This window comes from Ambystoma mexicanum, chromosome 6q (assembly GCF_040938575.1).
Source record: "Ambystoma mexicanum isolate Mex_15411 chromosome 6q, UKY_AmexF1_1, whole genome shotgun sequence".
In the NCBI taxonomy this organism is placed as follows: domain Eukaryota; kingdom Metazoa; phylum Chordata; class Amphibia; order Caudata; family Ambystomatidae; genus Ambystoma; species Ambystoma mexicanum.
Genome location: NC_090937.1, coordinates 125,052,203 through 125,072,636, shown reverse-complemented (window position 1 = coordinate 125,072,636; position 20,434 = coordinate 125,052,203). Strand labels below are relative to the sequence as shown.

Sequence of the window (20,434 nt, the reverse complement as noted above, 5' to 3'; positions counted from 1 at the left end):
GAGTCTGTAATAGCCACCGGCTCCCCTCCCTCTTTTTCAGCCAGGGGCTTCACGGGGGTCTTAGCGATGGGCTGGAAAGAGGATTCCCTCCGCGGTGGCAGGGATACTCTGGGCCCAGAGGCCGTTTCCACTGGCGTAGTCTCAGCCGGCTCCGCCAGGATCGCAGCGACCACTTCGGTAGAGGCCTTAGCCGGGTGGATCAAAGCCCTCACCACCTTAGGTGCGTCCTGGGCCTTCGCCTTGGGGGGGGGGGGGGGTCAGCGCCTCGCTCCCGCTTCAAGATCGACTGGGTCCGCTCCAGCGGCCTACCCGGGTTCTCGGACTTCCTCTTACCCGAACCAGAGCGCTGGCTCATGGTCGAACGTGCCGGGGAAGTAGCGCCCTGCTTGGCAACCGAAGAGCCCGACCTTTCGGCGCTCCCGGTGCCCGCGGACTCACGGTGCTCGGCCTTCTGTTGGGCCCCCGTCGCCGGGGCGCCCTCACAGGCCTTAGAAGCCCGCTCAGACTTCTTTGCCTTCTCACCTGCTGTGCCCTTCTCCAGCCAGGTGGCGAGGCAGAACGACAACCTTGTTTGGTCCGTTCCGAAAGGTTCTTGCAGAACGCACAGTCTTTCTCCACGTGCGTCTTGTCCTCATGAAGGCAGTAGAGACATTGCGAATGCTCGTCCTCCTTGAAAACGTTATATAATCCGCATCCAGGCAGTTCCTGAACAGCTTGGATCCGGGCGTCGAGCTTCCCTTGTCCTGGGGCATTCCCGTTGAGGTAGGCCGCAGATCTTCTGGAATCCTCCAAGAAGTGTAAACTCGATGAAAACTTCACCCTTGAGGGGCGTAGAAGAATTCCGAAACGGGTCCCCGTTATCAGAAGTAGAAACGGTGGAGCTTGAGGCTCGATTAAACCGAAAAAATGAGAAAATCTCCTGAAAAAACGTGAAAACGCAGTAAAAAACTCGAGCGCTAAACACGAGGACTCCCAACACTTGAGCGTGCGGTAAAAATCTGAGGATGGCTGCCCGAGGCGGGGGCTTAGGGAGAGGGCAGTCATTGGCTGGGGGCAGTATGACCCAGAGATCAGTGATTGGTTACTACTAAGAAAGACAGATCAGAAACGAAAATTATCCTGATTTTTTCTTTACCGAGGATTCCCAGCCTGACGACGGGGAATATTCATGAGCATGTGAATCCATGACAAGCCATGCTGGAGAAACAACAGTTACAGGTAAGTAACTTGTTCCTTCTTTAACCGAGGATTCTCAGCCTGACGACAGGGAATATTCATGAGCATGTGAATCCATGCCAGACCCATGCTGGAGAACAAAAGTACATTAAACCATATGGGTTTCTGTTGAGAGCAGACCATGTGACTAGTTTTATACATGTACCCAACTGCAACCGCACTGATACACTTTCAGAGAGAACACAATGCAATGCCTTGTCAGCTCTTGAAACGAGGGCATGAGAAACATATTTCCCCTGCACTAGACTTGGTTTACAGTAAACTGCACAGTTGTCTTTAAAACCTTATAGATTAACTTCAAAATTCTGCATTACCTTGATTTCTGTTCGGGCTGCAGACCTGCATTCTTACATTCAAGATTTTAAAAAGTCTTCCCACTATAAACTGAAGATTATATTCACATATTGCCCCTGGTAGTCCTAGCTTTTTCGAGGAAATTTCTGTTGGGCTACTTTTGCACACTAGCTCCCAAAATGTGGTCCACAAAATGCAGTCCCTTAAAAAGAATTTGTAGCATTCAAAAAAAAAAAAAAGAAACTAGCTATTTCCATACTAACACTTCTTTTCTAGATCTTTTGCTCTCCTGCGCTTTATTTGGAATAATCACATGATTGGCTTGTAAGCACACTATTGGTCACATATTTTACATTGAAGTTTCATGGTTGTTCTAATCTCAAACCATTCGGACGTATAACCCACTCCTGCGATTTAGGTTTAGTGACTGCATTTTATATCTGGTGTGTTAAATCTTACTTGTTATTATATGCTCTTCTGATAATTTTGCGTTTGCTGGATAACTTATTCTTTATGCTCGATCTGCTTTAAATGTTAATTTGTTTACTGATGTATGGTATTCTGGCATTTCAGAAGGTGTGGGCAATCAGGCAGGAAAGGGTGGTTGGTGCATTCATCCCAATGTAGCCAGTTTGAAATTCTGAGGTATCAGAAGAAGGACCTCTTTGAAGATGTTCTTTGTATGTTGTTTTTGGGCTCCTAGGCTTTCCACTTTACCAGTTTTACACACTTTAATGGGAGATGTTTCCTTGTGGTACTGTGCTGAGATTATCAGCCCGTTGTTATTCTCAATGGCGGTTGTGTTAGGGCTTTACTCTTCATGGTTAGGAATTAGCTTAATTTATACCCTTTTATAGACCACTTAGTTTCTATAACTACATTCAGAAGGACCGTTTGAAAGGGTCAATACTATAACATTTTGTCATGCAGTTTCTGAAAGGATTGGTTGATTGCTTTCTTTGCAGAAATTACTCAACATGCAGGCTTAAGATTTGACTCTAGCCATGAAGTTACTGATGTTTTGAACTACATTTGTGACCTGTACATTTTCTGATTGAGACCAGTAAGAAGAAGAATTTGTGAGGCTTATTACTTCAAGGTGCCGGGTCGATGGACTTCAGTCACTTTGTGGACCATCCTTTCTTGTTAATAAAAGCAAAGAGGCCCTAGGAGTGAAGCCTTCCTTGCCCAAAGTGGTCCCCGAGTTACCCTTCTGCGAAAGTTGACATTCTTATGTTCTTTGCTACACCTAATCCTTTTCAACATGGAAAAGAGTATACTTCTTATTGAGGGCCAATCTCTAGTGGCATTTTCATATGTTTGAGGATATGCTGCAAGATACTGAATGTATATGTTCTTGAAGGTACCCGGGCCTTTTCAGCTGTTATCAGGCAGCTACTTCATGTAACAAACTAGTATAAACTTGATGAACATCAGTCATACTGCAATTTGATTTTCTCCATATAGGTTTGCCATGCTTTATTGCATGGACAGCAGAATACACCCGACTTGGATGGTCCATCTTGAGCGATTTCTTTTCATTGAGAATTGAACTCATCTGGTCTCATAGTACATTTGGGAATCATTCAAAAGATGAGCTATCTATACAAGGAAGGTGCCTGTTGGAAAAACAGTGCTTACCATGACAAACCTTATTTCTAATAGATATAATCTTCCTCCCACAGATTCCTTCTCCCTTCCACCTACCTTGAACGGATTTTTATACTGTGATTACTCACATCCAAAGAGGTGCTTTTTTCCACTATTCCTTGGGACCTTGTGGAGTGTGAGGAATTGGGTGGTACTAAGGTATGGAAGCCCCAGATGCTCCATATTTATAGCAGCTACATAGACCTATGGCTGGATGCTGAACGCATTATTTCCCTTAAAGGGAAATAATGCGTTCTTTTATAGTGTACAGTAACCATTGAATGGTTTCTAAATGTGTGTCAGATTCACAAATGGCAGGAAACCTAGCTTATTTTTACATTCTAATGTTGTGTTTCTTAACTGGTTCAAAAGGTTATGTTCAGTTGTTCGACAGAATGAATCCAGAACCCAATTAGCCATTAGGCTTGATCCTACAAGGATCTACCATCACCTTGACAACATTTAACTGCAAAGTATGTGTTTACTATGGTAAGGGTCTTGGAGTATTTGTCACAACAGATGAACACACCAAGTGCGGCACACAGAATTTGGAGAGTTGTCTCCGTATCCCGCTATGGCTCTCTAGGAGTCACCCTTTACATATAAATGATGCAATAGCATGCACTTTAAAAGTATATTGGCTGTTAAGAATGACCTGGTAGTAATTATACTTTTGCCATGCCTACTTAATCTTCTTCAAAGGTGTTCTCAATTGTATGCATTCTCATAAGTGGCACCTTTCTAAGAAATCAATCAACTTATTTCTCTCCCCCCTCAGGAACCCACCCATTGCGAAGCAAACCCCAACCTCATTTTTGAAGATATGGAAGTTATGACTGATTTTGAACTACACCGACTTTGTCTAGAATTTTCCAGTATTCGGGAATTCAGGCTAGACATTGATTTAATTATGGATTCAGGCAAATTCAATAAACTTGAAGGGGTGCTTTCTGAACTTAAGAAGAAGGTATGTGGACCAGCTTTTACATATGAAGCATTAATTTGGTTAAGACCTATAGCTATTGTATGTAATGATTTCATTAGCCTGATGATTTAAAACGTTTCCTATGGTGTAGTAAAAATAATGTTGATGAAGGTGATGGTATGACTCAACCAAGCATGCTTTTGAAAGATGATCCGTGTTCCTTGTATCAATTACAGAACAGATTGAAAATAGTGCACGGTATGGCTGCCTGGGACTAATGCAGCGTGTCATTGTTTATAGACTGAATTATTATACTTCATTGCTCTGTCCCCTTTACTCCATACTGTTGAAGCTCATGTCCATTTGGACGGTATTGGTTCAAAACTGCACATCAGTGGCATATTTTTTTTAACTCTGAGCTACCACATGCGCACTGCTGCTAAGTGTGCTTCTCTATACTCCACCCATGTTCCTTTTCTCTGTGCTCCGGGGTCTTGTCGGATCACAAGAGAGGCTCCTCTTTTTTACTCAGTTCCATTTTCCCTTTTATTTTAAGTCCTTTAGTTGTTTTCCACTTGCTTATTGCTCTGATTGCCCTTTTCTGCCTGCATATTGTAATTGTTTATGTGTATAACGCTTATACACAAGTGAAGTACTTCAAAGCGGGAAGGGAACACGGGAATACAGCAGTCATTCTTAGGCCTTGAAGTTTCTGAATGATCTAACTAAAATCACTAGCATACTAGGCCTGAGGCATTTCTACTGGTGCAAGTGCATGACAGGAGAGAAGGGAGGCGGGGGAGAAGGAAAGAGCATACAATCAATACGCTGCTGTACTTATCCTAACGACATGTCAGATAGTACAAGTACATGACAAGGAGTGGGGAGAGGAGGAGGAGGAGGAGGAGGAGGAGGAGGGGGACACATGCATAACAATAAACTACCATATTAGGCCTGGCGACATTCAGATTGATTGATTGATGATGGGTCATCATCAATAATGCCCCAATGCACAAGTGTTCCAGGCGCAACCAAGATAGGGAGGGGCGACAGAGGGAGGACAGGACAAACAATATTGCTAGGCCTAGTGCATTCAAGGTCGTGCATGGGAGCAGTCGGGAAGTACGAGTGAGGGGAACAAGTGCGCCCAGTCCATCATGGGCCTGGGTTAAGTTCGGAGAGGTTCCCCCTCACATGGAACATATTCGGAGTGTAGAAGTGCGAGGCAGAATGCAGAGGCCCGGAGGCAAATGTAGGACTGGCGGGGGAGCCTGGGACCTGTAAGGCTCTGGAGGTGCACCAGGTGACCAGTCAGCAAAACTGAGCAGAGTTGGGGAGGATAAAGGAGGAGGGAAACGGGAGAGAGGAGAAAGGAGTTTTATCTGGGGAGAGGGATAGAGAAAGAGGAGGAGAAGAGGAAGGTCTTGAGGAGTTTCCGGAACTTGAGGCGGTCTGGCTCAAGACACATAGGTAGGGAGGCTGTTCCAGAGCGAGGCACCTATAGAGGATAAAGTTCTACCCCCAAATCTCTGTTTGGAGAAACGGCTCACCCGCAGAGAGTTGGAGGAGGCCGAGCAGAGGGCTCTAGGTGGAGAGTATTTAGGCAGAGAGCGTTGTAGGTTGTGCGGGCCCCGGCCCCAGAAAACCTTGTGGATTATGCAGAGGGACTTGAACTTGATCCTTGCCGCCACTGTGAGCCAGTGGAGGGATTTCAGCGCCGGAGTGATGTTGTCCGTGGGCTTGAAGTCACGGATAACTCTCACGGTTCTGTTCTGGATAAATTGAAGTGGTCAGAGAATAGAAGTAGGAAGAATGAGAAAGAGACTGTTGCAGTAGTCCAGTCTAGGGAAAACCAGGGCTCTGGAGACGGTGAGCCTCTGGGGGGAAAGCGAGAAAAGGTAGAATACCTCTGAGGATGTGCAGCTGGTAGTGAGACTTTGTAGAGATGTCCGAGATGTGAAAGAGAAGGAGAGTGTGGAGTCGAAGATGATCACCCAGAATATAACCTCCGAAGAGGACCATGCAACATTTTTTGGTCCCCTAGGCTTCTGTGAGCAGCAGGTCTTTGCATTTGAATCAAATGTGCTCATCCTCAAGTGTCTCATGTTGAATCATTTGTAGGAAATCTGCCTCTTATGCTATGCTCTGTCTGCTTGCTACGGGACAGGCTTCCTTGCTGGGAGATATTTGTCCAATATCCTCCTGCTCACGCCCTCAATGGCTTTGCCAGAAGAAAGACTGCATGGTAAGTTTGTCTTACTCCTACGGGAGCAGAACCTTTTTTACCAGAAAAAATGATTTCCCTTTAAATTTTGTTGCACGCGGGAGCGTGGTCCCGGGAGCATGCACTCCCTTGACCCCACCCACCGGTGCCACACACCAGTCTCTTTCCGCGTTGACGAGAGCAGACCGGCTTCACCAGCGCTCCTGGTTGAGTCCCTGTGACATGTAATTCCATGTGTTTTCCCCTATTTACATAACATTTTAAAGACTTGTAATTTTTACAGGATACCGTCCAAGGGTGCCCCTCCCGTCCCCGTGTATGTCAGCCGCTGCAGTCTTCAGTAGGTGTCCGTCTTGCGATGGTTTATTTCCCACATCGGACCTGCATGCCCTCTGACTCTTGTGCCTTGGTGAGGACCACAAATGGGAAGGCTACTCGGCCTGCAACACAATTACTCCCCGTCCATGAAAAATCAGCGGGCGCGGTGGAGAGATCGGTTTGCCAGGTCTTCACCAGACTGCATAAAGGAGTATGTGAGAAGAAAAACCAAAAAGGCAAGTATATTATTTTCTAAAGCACCCCGCAAGGGCGACTCCTTCGCAGGAAAGTCTGCCAGTGGGACGGGCCAATCAGGCACTGTTACCGGTGAGAAGAGTACCGATGGTAAGGTAGCTAACTGGTGAGAAGTATGTCTTTTTTCACACCACCTGTCCCGTGTTCCCATGGGTCATCAGCCCTGTGAGAACGGTCCTCATTGCACAGCCCCTTCAAGACCTGTGTCCGAGAATTGCTATGCCGAGTCCAAACTTTCTTCCAGGCTATGCTTTAGAATCACAGATCAATCCTATAGAGCTAAACTACCTCTCCAAAGCCATGGGATCCCTGTTTATGGGCTGAGTCAATGACCGGCTCATGGGCCCAGATTCCACTTTTAAAGGTTACATCAGGGAATTTATGCACCAGCAAAACCTAGGGCACCTTCAAAAGGGCTTCCACATTCCCGAGGGCCAGGGGCCTTCTTCCAAGCACATGCCAAAGATCTTTTTCGACCTCTAGATTTAATTTCAGCATGACAGTCTGGGAAAGGAAGTACCCTGTGCGGAGCTCCAGTTTACCCTTCCTTTACAGCTTGTGAGGCACATAATTGTGTGCAAAATGTGTGGCTGGGCAGATTCTAATAATCTTGTAAAGGATGCCTCGCTGTCATCCCCATGTTTTGGTGGTGCCCAACCAGGGTTCATCAACGACAGATCCTGGGTTCTCTGCAGTTCCTACACACTTTGAGGCACCAGGAATGAGACACAGAGGAGACCGGTTTGTGGCTATTAACTTTTATTTAAATTAAAAAGGGATTGAAAAATGCCTCACTATCCCTAATCTCTTAGGAATTTCCCTACTTCAGCCAAAAGCTAAGGAGTATGTCTATGTCAAGATGTCCAAATAAAAGTAAGTCATGTGTCAGTAATCCTATTCTGACCCTCACACTCTAAAATAACTCCAAGGTGTAAAGGGTAAGGTTTCTTGTCTTCTTAAAGTGTTCAAAAACCAACAAAAAGGGTGTCTTCACAGACAAAGTGCACAGTTCTTGGAAGAACTTCTTTTTCCAGGTTATTTGCCTAAAACAACCAGTTCCAAAAAGAATCAACAAGTTTCCAAGAGGATTTCTCTCTTCCTTCAGAGCAGTCGCGTTGTTTGAGGAAGTGGCTCCCTTCCCCAAGGTTTCTATTTAGTTCCAGTCCCAAAGGTAACTTTCTTCCCAAGGACCTTTCCTTTCTTTTAAGCACTTTGTTCACAGTACACATTTAACACTTCACCATGTTGTCCTCTTCCTTTAGCTTCCTCTTCTTCTACTTTACAGTTCATATATATTGTTTTCCTTTGAACGGTCCACACAATATTTCACATACACTTGTCTTCACCTGGTATACTCTCCTGCCGGGACTTTTCTACACAACTATCTGCTTTTCCAAGTAGAACTTTATTGATCCGCTTACAGTTTAACAAATACTTTCACTCGATTGATGGCTTCCCATGTGCTTTCTCTCCATTTTCATGAGGCGGTAAAATTTATTATACCATCCGACTTCTCACTCCTGTATGTTATGTTCCTCATTAGTCACAAGCTTCCCTTTGCTTTCATTACTTTCCTTTTGATTTGGTTCCAAGTAACCGCATCAGCACGCCGGTATCCCTTTTACTTTCCCTGGGCTTACCTTTGCTGCTGCTTCACCTTCGTCTGCGTTGCTGTACTGGCTCGTTGTGCGCCCGGTTAAGCGCAGCCTAGCTACTGTTCATGTTTCCTTGGTGCGCGTTTCCCGCAGCGTTTCACTTCCTCGTGGTGAACCACTGCCATCTCTTTCTCTTCTCTCCAAAGTCGCGTCAGCCTCACTGCTGCCTGTGGCCACACTTAGTCCTTCCGCATGGTTTTCAGCTGCGTATCCTACCGGCAGGCAGACCTGCGTCTGCAACTTTCTCTGTTCCTTCTCTCGACTCTCCTTCCCTTCACCCCTGCCAGCTGTGTTTACCTTGTATTTAAACTACCCAGCACAATTCCCTTTTCCCCAACAACTAGACTGTTGCGTTTGATACTCAGTCTTGGAAATCATCATTACTCCTCTTTTCTTCCTCATGTCAGTGGCCATGGTCCCGCCTTTTTAATGACATTGGGGGGGGTGTAACTGCTGAACTTCATTAGGAGTAATCTTTGTTACTCCTGGTCTCTTCTTCGTGTTAGTGGCTGTCGACTTTCCTCTTGAATGATATTGAGGAAGTGAAGACTGAGCTACATTGAGAGTAATCTTTACTGCTCTTGATCTCTTCCTCATCTCAGTAGTTTGTATGTTGTCCCTATTGGGATCTTGGGGGAAACTCAAATCGATCTGCTAAAATGTTGGGGAGGGATATGACAATTTGTCATTAAAGTCTAGGGAATCAAGGGGACATCCCTGAAAGGGAAGGTGGGGTATGTGTTTTTCTTCAACCATGTTCCATCATTTCCCACAGGTGTAAATCTCCCTGGGTGGTCCTCCCTCATATAGCCGCCCCAGGGTCAGGATCAATTAGCGTCTCCCAATCGTTGCCCACATAGGAGGAAGCGACCTCAGGGACAGTAGTGAGGACATTGCTAGATTTATTACAACACACAAAGCAATCAATGTTTGATCAATGTCATTGCTTGGTCTGAGTGAGACCTCAAAGTCCCTCGTCCACAAGGGTCCCCATTTTTGCGAGGGCTGATTGGATGCCACTTCTTGCCAGGCTTCCATCCAAGTTTCGGGCCTTTCTGCAACTCTATTACATCATGTATTTTCAGTTCAATTTCCTCCTCTAAGTCTATGGGTTCACATTCCTTCTTAAAACCATCTTGTGAGGACAAACTCCTCAACTTGATCAGGCTTCCTTCGTAAAGGACTCTGTTTATCAAGCTTCTTCCTCTCCTGTCCATTGGGCGTGTCCCTCAGCAACCTCTCCCCTCTGTTGTCTCAGGTTGATCCCCATTTTGAACACTACCGATTTTTTTCCTTAATGGCACCTGCCCTCAGGGTGATGTGACTAATGAGGCTTCCTCCTCTACCAGGGGTGTGCTACTAAAAGATGCAGGGCCAAGTAGAGGTTTTAGGCTTTTTTATTCCGAGCGCAGCGCTCGGACTGAGTGAGAGGTCGCCTTTCTTCCATTCTGCTTGGTCCTCTGCTTTCAAACGGATATCTTTTCAAAAGCCTGAAATATCTCTGAGAAGCCTCATTCCACTTTCCCTTCAGGAAGAAGGTTAATGCAAGGCACCAAACATTTTCTTCTGGGGAGCTTAGCTTGTGTGCATACTCTCAGGTTCTAGCTTCCATTGTGGCTGCGGCCATGCTCTCTAATTAGACACTACACATTAAGCAGGGATTCCTCCTCTGCCACACACAATTCCTCCAAGCAACAAATGAAAGCTACTGGTTGGGATTATAAATAACATGGACCAGAGCCCACCTCTCCATCTCAAGACCAAGAATGCAGATGCTGTTAGGAATACTTCCAGTCAGTGGTTAGGGGAGCAGCATATTTTTATGGTGTCTACTGTTAACATTGACCCACTACCTTTTAGGTCTGCACTTGCAGAAAAAAGACCGGTGGCTACTGACATTATGGAGCCACATATAGGCACAGCAGCAAGGAGAGTGAATATTGTCAGAGATGCAAGCAGGTAAGGGTGGCAAAATGCACACAGAATGTGCATGCAAGGCAACATGTTTAATCTGTCTTTTGAGGAGTAGTGGCTTTGTTCCATTAATGCTCGGATCCTGAGACACTGCTCTGAGAGGAAGTCGCTACCCAGACGATGAAGGGGCTGAATAGGAGGTTGCCATCCTGAAGAGGTGAAATCCTGATTGATGGTGCTCCCAGCCCTTTTTGGTGCCCTAGCAGGGAGAGACATGGCATACATTCCATCCTGGACCTCAGGGGTTTTATCAAGTTTCTGAGGAAGGACAAGATCAGGATGGTGACGTTGCAATACATTTTCCTAGCTGTGCTGTGCCATGACTGGCTGGTTTAGTTAGACCTTCACAATGCCTATTTCCATGTGCTGATTCACCAAAAGAATAGGAGGTTCCTGAGGTTTGTCATCCGAGCTTCCATTTCAAGGTGCTTCTCTTTGGGTTGAACTTTTGTACCTATGGTGTTCATCAAATTGATGGCATTGGTGGCGGCCCACTTCAGCCGGGGGGTCAGGGGGGCGGGGAAGATCAGTCTGTCTTTCTGTACTGGGATGACTGTTTCATTTGGTGCCCTTCATCAAAGCAGGTGTGGAGTCAACTTGAGGCACCTTCCAGCTACTACACACCTTGGTCTCCTCCCTGATTTTCATAAATCCGACACTATCCCAGAGTATCTAATTCATCGGGGCAATCCTGGACAAGCAGGTAGAGGGGGCTTTCCCACCCAAGGAGAGTCTCCAGCATTCAACAGTGGGTCACCTGTTTCCAGAATGCACACGTAGCTTGGGTATTTCTCCGTCTCATGGCTTACTGCATTTTCTTGATTCCAGATGCCAGACCAAGGATGTGCCTCATACAGTGGCTGCTTCACATTCATTATCCACATTTCTCAGGCGACATGTCAGATGACCTTTAAGTTTCAAAGACTGCAGTCATTGACATGCTGTGGTGGTCGAGTCAAGAGAATCCGATGGTGGAGTTGTGTTGGCCGGTGGTCCAGATCATCCCAGATGCTTCCCTGAAAGGCTAGGGTACTCACCTTGTTGAGCTGCACGTCAGCAATCTTTGGTCCTTGTTAGGGAGAATTCTCATTTCATGGCTAATTTCCCTTACCTCGTGAGTCCCTCAGCAGCTTTGCTGGATCTCTGGAGTTTTTTCTTTCCACTTGGTAAGAGTGTGAGCTTTTCCCCCACTCTTACTTGTATTTTGCTATGTGTTTTGACCTGTTTTTGTGATTGTGGGCTCTGGAGTACACCACTTCAGTAGCCCCCTTCTTAGTGTGTGTCACACAGCACCTTTTGTGCAGTGGCACATGGTTGTCATTCAGCTCCCCCTCCGTCCCCCGACTCCATTTCTGAGGTGGCTACCGTCCCCCAGAAAAGGGTAAAGTTACCATTAACTTTACTTAGTCACATTTAACCACAGATCCAGTACACACCATCTTACATGGAGTGCTAGGAGGGTTAACTCTTAACTCGTTTTATCTGTACCTCCTAGAGCATTGTTTCGCTCTTTTAACATTTAGACATGGCTGGTGGCAGTGGTATCTACCCTAAATTTCTGCCGCGGTTATCTTATATAACCGTGGTAATATTGTAGGCTATTGTGTTAGCCTCAGACTTAAACCCGCTTGACCAAATCCTTTTTCATTTGGCTCCGGTGCGGTTTATTTGCCATTTCTTTTTGTTAAACTCCTTTTTGTGTTTTACTTTGCACAGAAAACCAGGTTACCGCCTTTGTTCACTGTCTTTTGGCAGGCTTCTACCTAGAAGCCCTCCTCAAAGCGCCTGGGTGTCTAGATGGGCTGAATGTGAGGCAGGGGTGTAGTCACCCCCTGCACCGGGTATCCTAGGAAACCCACATGATTGGACAAGGTGGTTGTCCGGGCTGGACAACCCCCCTGCTGGATGATTGACAGCCAGGTTGTGTGAATGGAGGTTTTTCGCATAAAAGGCAGGTCTCTTGGGTTGGAAGTCAGAGAGTCGCCACTGGAACTACAAGGAACCGACGAGAAGTGGAGGAGAGGTTGACTGCTGCAACTACCCCGTACCGGTGAAGCCCTGCTGCAGTCCTGAGCTATCTACCCTGCAACGACTAAGAGGAGATCCAGTCCGGAGTCTTCTTTCCTTGAGCCTGGTGGGGATAACCAGCTCATCATCTTCAGCCAGAGGTCGCCTTCGTGGTCGAAATCGCTGCACACTGCTGTAGTGGTCCAGATAGCCACCTGAAGAACCTCTCCTGTTTTTAAGGAGCGCACCTTTTATTCATTGTCGCTGTTGCCGGCCTCATCCCTTTGGTGCGGACCCCCTAATCATCCTCCTTCATGCTGAAGCTGCAGGAAAGCGTGGGTCTGCGGGAAATCAATAGGAACAACTGCCGTGGCACCAGCGCCGTTCTTTGAGAAAGGTACTGTGTCCTGTTTGAGGAATTTTGGGTGCAATCCCTATTTCTCTACTTTAAGGCTCATCCTTACTTTTCCCTCCTTCTTATAACTTATGCTTCCGAACATTGACAATATCAAAGTACTCTTGGCAATGTTGAATCTCGAACTGTCAGACTGTGTGATCCTCGACAATAGGCACCCGGTGTCATTTGACTTTGGCTCCGGCCCCTTGACTCTTGAATTCCTGTCTGTGTGTTCTTCGATTCTGCTTGCCTAACCAACATATTGCCTGTGATTTTTGCCCCCAACTCTCTCTGGGTGTTTCGGGTGCTATGTGTGTTTTTACCCCCGGTAGCATTTCTTGCCGCGGATACACGTTTATCTAGTAGACTGAACTGTCAAAAAGTGATTGCAATTGTATTCGTGGTAACGTGTTCTGTTTCATAACACCGGTCCATTCAAACACAGGGTACTTAACTCGAATAATACTGTACAACGTGAATTGGTTAGTTCTAGTATATTTTACGGGTGGTTTTTTAATTAATAGAAGTGTCGTGTTAATAACAAATGGTTTAAAAATAAATGTACTTATATTTTTTACCTGAAACCTTGAGTCAGTGTTTGCATGAGTCACAGTAATTGTGGTCCCTTTGTGTAATCTCTGCTACTGCTCATATACTCTTGAGATAAGCCTGGCTGCTCCGCTACTGCTACCACTATAACCTAGTAGTACAGGCTTGTACCAAAGGTAAAACTTGTATTGCCACCTGTAGTCTTACTTGTGTGTATTGGTCCCTAAAGGCACTGCACGGAATTCTGCCTAACAGTCCTGGGTAGAGTGCTAGTGGTACATCAACTTGTTTGAGCTGTTCGGCATCAGACTGCCTCTGATGACTTCTTGTGGCTTTCCCTTCGAGGAAAGGATTGATCCTGACAGTACAGTGCCTATGAACAACCTCAACAAGAGAGGGTGTGGGCAGTCACTGCCCTTATGCAAGGGGGCTATGCAGCTCTGGTTCTGTGCATGGGAGAAAAACAACAAATACTGTTACAGTAGCTCATCTGACAGAGACAGAGAACGTGTTGGTGGATGCCCTGAGAAGGCAGGGCTCTGCCTCCCTTGAATAGCAGCTTTGCCCCCAGCGGTCCTTGCATAGATCTTCAACCTTTGGGGAATCCCTTTGGCGGATCTGTTTGCAACAAGCACCAACCACGAGCTGCAGACTTTTACTTCTCGAGGGAATTTACTTTTTAAAAGGGGGGACCTCTTGGAGATGCCTTCTTACTGGAGTGGACCTTCGACCTCTGCTGCACATTGATTTGCCCCTCTGCCGGTCATCCTGTTGGTTCCCGGGAGGCTGGGGACGTTTCGGGCTCACATTATTCTGAACGCCCCAGATTGAGCGAGGAGAACATGGTACCCAGAATGTATAGCGTTGACCATCTGTCCGCCTTCTGCAGAGGGCGGCCCTGCCAACCCAGTCTGGCCAGGTGCTTCATCTGACCCCAGTCTCTCCGTTTCTATGTGTGGCTCTTGAGAGGCTAAAATATGATGCCTCAGATCTGCCTCTGTGTTGCAGGCTGCACGCACGCCCTCTGTGTGATCCCTTTTTGCATGCAGGTGGACAAAGTTAGAGAAATTGGGGGAGAGCAGGTGCAGACCAATTGTTGTGTCCCACTTCTGAGGTTTTGACATTTTTGCTGTCACTTGCTAGACCGGGGGATTGGATTGCAAGTGGGTACGTTGAAAGGCTATTCGGTTTCTTTCGTTGTTCAAAAGGTCTCAACGCTTTTTTTCTCTTCCAATAGTTTTCCAATTTCTCAGGTGTTTTTAGTGAATGTTTCCACCGGTCCAATTTGTGGTTCCATCTTTGGATTTGAACCTGGTGTCATCCTTCCTTATGGCTGCACCTCCAAAGCCCTTGTACTTTTTTTCCATTTGTCTACTCCAATTGAAGAACATGTTTTCAGTGGCAATTACATCTGCTAAATGTGAGTGAGATGCAGGCTTTGTCATGCAATGCACCTTTCCTCCAGTTCTCAAAAATAAGTTAACCATTAGTCCTTCATAGAAGATCGAATTGATTTTCTTTTTCCGTAGGCCTCACCACTCTTAAGTGGGAGCAAACGCTTTGTTATTTTAACCCCAAAAAGCACAGTCATTATATGGCCAGAATGGCTACATTTTATAATGGTCATTTGTTTTATCTTTTTCGCAGGCACACTTGGGTCGTGCATTTACTAAACAGACACTGGTTTGATGGATTGTACTGTACACAGCTGAAAATTAAGTCCTGTCAGGGCTCCTTTGAAGGACATGTGTCAGGCTTCTACATGGTCTTCTCTGCGTATGTTCTCTGTACACCACAGCCTATATCTTTTGGTTGGCAGGGATGCTTGTTTTGGCATGTCAGTTTTGGCAGGTCAGTTTTGCAGAGTTTTCTTTTCTAGTCTGTGTGCAGCCTCCCACCTTCTGCTTTACTGCTTTGGGAATCAATCCAAATGAGGAATATGTGGGAGGATGGAATCCATTAAAGGAAACGTTGCTTACTGGTAATCTTCTTTCTCTAGGTTCTTCTTCCAAATGTTCCAGCTCATAAATAATGGGTATGAGAGTACAGTTGCCTTAGCTACTAAGCAAGTAAGGGAAAATGGGAGAACATGGTGCATATTATATATTTGAGTCAATGTCATGTCTGGAGTCCAGGAGCACGAGAGCTGAAGAGTGTCCAGCAGCCTGCAGGATTGTCTGAGGACAGAATTTGTGGGGTGAGAATCCATAGAAAATTGATTGCCAGTAACTAATTTTTCCTTTTGCCAACCTGAAGCAGCATATCCGAGGAACCATGGCTCTTGTCTGTAGTTAGTTGTGGGTTTCGACTTCCCCTTCTCTCGACCTTGATTTCCTCCCCGCCCCTTTGCTGCAGTGAGTTACTCGTCTTCTTGCAGGACATCGAAGGTCTCTTTGATTTGAATGCTATAGAGGAGGTCCCTCTCTGACGGCATAGACACTATACTTGATCTCACTTAACGCAATCTCAACCAATGCAAAGACGTTCAAAATGATTTCTCATGTGCACGTGTTTTTTTTTTTTTCCAGCATCATTTGCTCTGTGTGTTGGATCCCAGGGAGGAGTTCTTCTCCAGCATGGGGCCTGGCATGGATTCACATGAATATTCCCCATCATCAGGCTGGGAAACCTCGGTAAAAGAAAAAAGGTTTCACTTTCGTTTATAAACTGTCTTTCTCCTATAAACGAATCACTGAGCTCTGGGTCATGCTGCCCCCAGCCAATGACTTCCCCCTCCCTAAGCCCCTCCTCTGGCAGCCATCTTCAGATTTTTACTGCACGTTCAAGTGTTGGGAGTCCTCACGTTTCTCTCTTTGAGCTTTCTGCGTTTTTGGTAGGAAAAATCAGTTTTTGGTTCAATCGAGCCCACGTGCTCCATCATTTATCCTTCGATTAATGGGGACCCGTTTTTCGGCATCTTTCGTCACCCCTCAAGGGCAGAAATCGTTCAAGCTGTGCACCAGCTGCCGTTTGCAGAATGTTTTCACGGACGACAAACATTTCGAGTGCCTGTATTGTCTACACCCGACGCACAAGGAAGAAGATTGTGAGATCTGCCACAGCTTCTCTAAGTGCATGATGAAGGATCAACACATCCGGCTGGCGATGTGGCTCAAGGCCAGGGCCTATACCCTGGGTGGTTCACAGGGGCATGTCTCATCCGGATCCAGCCAGCCAGAGTGGGCTTCGAAGTCCTTTGTGGCGCTCCATCCGTGGGGGCCCAAGACAAGGCCAAGCACCGGAAGTCTTCTACCGTCGGGGTCGCCGTGCAAGCAGATCCTGTGATGGTCAGGGCGCGTTCATAGTCTCCCTCGATCTCCAGCCACCGCTCCAGCTCTTCGTCCTAGAGAAAGCCAGCCACCCCAGGGAAGCTGTGGGAGAAACTGGAGAAGGCCAAGCAGGACAAGGTGTCCGTCCTGCCCGTGAAGGCCCAGGTGATCCAGGCCAAATCGTTGTCCTCGATCAAATTGGTAGTGGCCTCCCTTTCGAAGGCAAAAGGGGTTGACCCAGTCCAGGGTTCCTCCCCGGTGGCGGCCAGAGTAGCTCTTCCTCCCAGGTGGGAGACTTCGTCCAACCAGTAGAAAAGACTCTAGAGAAGAGTATGCCGGACCTTAGCCCGAGACCAACCCCTCAGGATCTGAAGAAGGGTGGGTGGGAAGAACTCCAGGGCATGGACATTTCTTCTTCCAACGAGGAGGAGATAGTTTCCATCCACAACATCCCAAAGGAGGGTGGTGACGATGAGAACGTCGAGAAGATGCCTGCAGCAGGCGACTATGATGGCGACAGGGATGATGACATTGGCGCTGGACCAAGCGACCCTGTTCCCCAGGTACCTCCTGAAGACCTGTTTCAGGCTATTCTCTCGACCCTCCACACGCTGGTGTCAGAGATTCAGAAGAGGATGCTGACGTCACCACCGGCTGTGACACCGGGACAACCACCATCGAAGAAAAGGAGGAGACACCCTTTGCCTCCATTCCAACCGTGTCTGCCCCTCCCCCTAGGGGGGTGGACACTGACGCCGGCGGGATGTCCCCGCCACCGAGGGCTTCTCCGCCGGATGAAGTGGGATCCTTCCACTCCATAATCGCCTGTGTGGCAGAACTCTTCCAGCTCACTCTGGAAGAGAAGGAGGGCTTCCTGTACCAGCGCCAGGAGGCGAAAAAGAAGACAATTCTGTTGGTACTGCTCCTGGACGACATCTGGGATGAGGGGCTGGTGCTGCTGAGGAAACCACCTCAGCCCCAGTGAAGAGAGACCGACTTGAAAAGAAATACCGGGTGCCGGAGTCTGCGCCCTAGTGTATGCGGTCTCAACCATCGCCGGACTCCGTGGTCTCAGCGGCCGCTAGGAAGAAGTCGTCAAACTCATTGTCTTCTTCATCTGCAGCCCCGAACAACGAGGAGAAGAAATTGGATTCCATGGGTAGAAAGGTCTCTACTCTGAGACAGTCAAGGTGGCCAACCCCTTAGCAATCATGACCAGATACGACCGGGAGTTTGGTACAAGATGGCCCCACTCCTCGATTTCCTCCCAATGACAAACGGGTCGAGACTTTGGAGTTCCTTCAGGAAGACCAGGTTGCATCAAACCACGCCATCACCATGGCCCTGGACATTGTGGACACAGGTTTCTGCCAGATGGGGAAAAAGGTTTGCCTTTGTCGTCTTGGCTGTCTCAAGGACACCAACTTTAGACAGGAGGTCCAGACGAGAGTCCTGGACATGCCTTTTTGACAGAGACTACCTTTTCAGGAGAATCCCTCCAGGTCATCAACGCCGACACAGAGACGGCCTGTGCCCTTGGGCACACTGCAACAGCACCGCCCGTCCTTTCGTTCCTCTGGAGGGAAGTGTAGCAGGTCTTCGAAGGGTTTTGGCAGGGCTCATGCTCTAACCGCCAACCCTCCTGTTCCACGACCCAGGAAGCACACGGGTTGCTCCAAGGCCTTCGGAGGTGGCCGTCGTCATCAAGGCTCGCAGGGCAGCGCACCAGCCTCCAGGCCGGTGGCCACCAAGATGTTGGGTCCCCACCCCTGCACCCCACTGAGCGGATGGCTGGCGAGCTTCGTCCGTGTGTGGGACACCATCTCCACCGATCCATGGGTGCTGGACGCTCTCATCCACGGACACACTTTACAATTTCAACAGAAGTTTCCGCGAATACCACTGGTGGCCCTACAGGAACAACACATCTCTCGACACATCCCTCAGCTGCTGCTGGAAGTTCAGGCCATGTTAAGAAAAGGGGCGATAGAGTTGGTTGCAAAGCGACTCTGCAGCTGCAGACTTTACTCAAGATACTCTCTCATAAGAAAGACCATCGGGGGCTGGAAGCCTATTCTCGATCTACGACGACTCAACAAGTACATAAAGTCCCAGAAGTTCAGGTTGGGCACGCTGCAGTATGTGCTCGGCCAGCTGGAGGAGGGAGACTTTGTCATCGTTGGAGCTAGAGGACGTGTACTTCCACGTCCCCACACAAGAAAAGCATCATAAATTCCTGCGCTTCGTCGTACAAGGGAAGCATTACCAGTTCAAGTCTCTCCCCTTCGGACCGACGTCAGCGCACAGACTCTTCACCAAGTGCCTAGCTCCGGTGGCGGCCCATCTACGACTACAGGGAATTCATGTGTATCCTTAACTCGACGGCTGGCTTATCTGGGCCAAGTCAAAGGACATCGCCGTCGATCGCACAGCGAGTACCGTCTGGCTGCTGACGGACCTGGGGTTCTCAGTGAATTATGCAGTGTCTTACTCGACTCCATCGCAGGACGCGCTGTTCCTGGGATCCTGGCTCGACAGTGTCCTGCCTTGCGGCGCCATCGGAGGAGAGGATAGCGGCTATCTTGGGCACGTTGCAACAGCTGTTAGCACTGAAGATCGCTATGGTGAGGACCATCAAGTCGCTGCTCGGCATGATGTCATGCATAAACCTGATCCGGCTCTGCAGATTGCGGATGCGCCCGCTACAGGAATTTCTGGATGCCCGTTGGATTCAGGTGTCCAAGGGCTTCCAGGACAGAATCGCGCTTGACCAGGAGTTCTGTCGAGCGATAAGGTGGTGGGGCGTGCGCTCCAACATCCTCGGAGGCACGGATTTCGAGAGGCCCCGCCCCCTCCCGTACCAGGAGAGAGTCGCGACGGCCGCTTCTTTGGAAGGATGCAGAGGCCACACCGGACGTCTTCACCCCAGAGGCCTGTGGCTGCCGGAGGAGAAGATGCTACACATCAACATACTGGAACTACGGGCAGTGTTTTCAGCCCTTGAGTTGTTTCTGCTGTCCCTCAAGGGTAAATTTATGAGGGTCTTCACGGACAATACCACCACAATGTTTTACATCTGGAAGCAGGGGGTCACCAGATCACCAGCGCTCTCCAAAGAGGCACAGGACTTGTGGCCCTGGGCCGTTGCCCAAGGAATGTTCCTTGTTCCGTTTCACCTGGCAGGTGTAAAGAACACTGTCGCCAACTCTCTCAGCAGGGAACTGCGCTCTTGCCACAAGTAGGAGCTTTGGCAGGATCAAGTGGACAAACTTTTCCTGCAATGGGGCAGTCCCCAGATCGATCTGTTTGCGACGGCGACGAACACCAAGTGCCGGAGTTCGACAGCAGGTTTCCTCAGCCAGGGTGCATTCGGGACGCATTCTCCTTCCCTTGGGAAGGCCTGTTTCTATACATGTTTCCCCCCCCCCTATTGTAACGCTCACCTGGTATCCACGGGGACGTCACTCAACCTGTTCTGACCTCTTACGACCTCAAACCCTTCCCTGGAGGCTATTCGACTGGAGACTGGGCCTGAAACACAGGATTGGTAGAGTTTAACTCCCTATTGTCTCTGTGTGCTTGAGCCCCTTCTTCCCCGGGGTCCAACCCTTCCCTTGATCCAAAGCTCACCTTGTTTTCTTGGATAGTGTGCTCTCCATCCTGCTTTCAGCGCAGGGGCGC

At 48.0% G+C, this 20,434-nt stretch overlaps 1 protein-coding gene across 1 annotated transcript in view; it reads left to right on the top strand.

Moving 5' to 3' along the window:
- The window catches only part of SMARCAD1 (SNF2 related chromatin remodeling ATPase with DExD box 1), a 1,912,998-nt gene that overhangs the window by 1,593,294 nt on the left and 299,270 nt on the right, over positions 1-20,434 (top strand). The window contains exon 20 of the mRNA XM_069630562.1: positions 3,959-4,147. Coding sequence (XP_069486663.1) covers positions 3,959-4,147 — 189 coding nt within the window. The remainder of the gene's footprint in view (positions 1-3,958; positions 4,148-20,434) is intronic.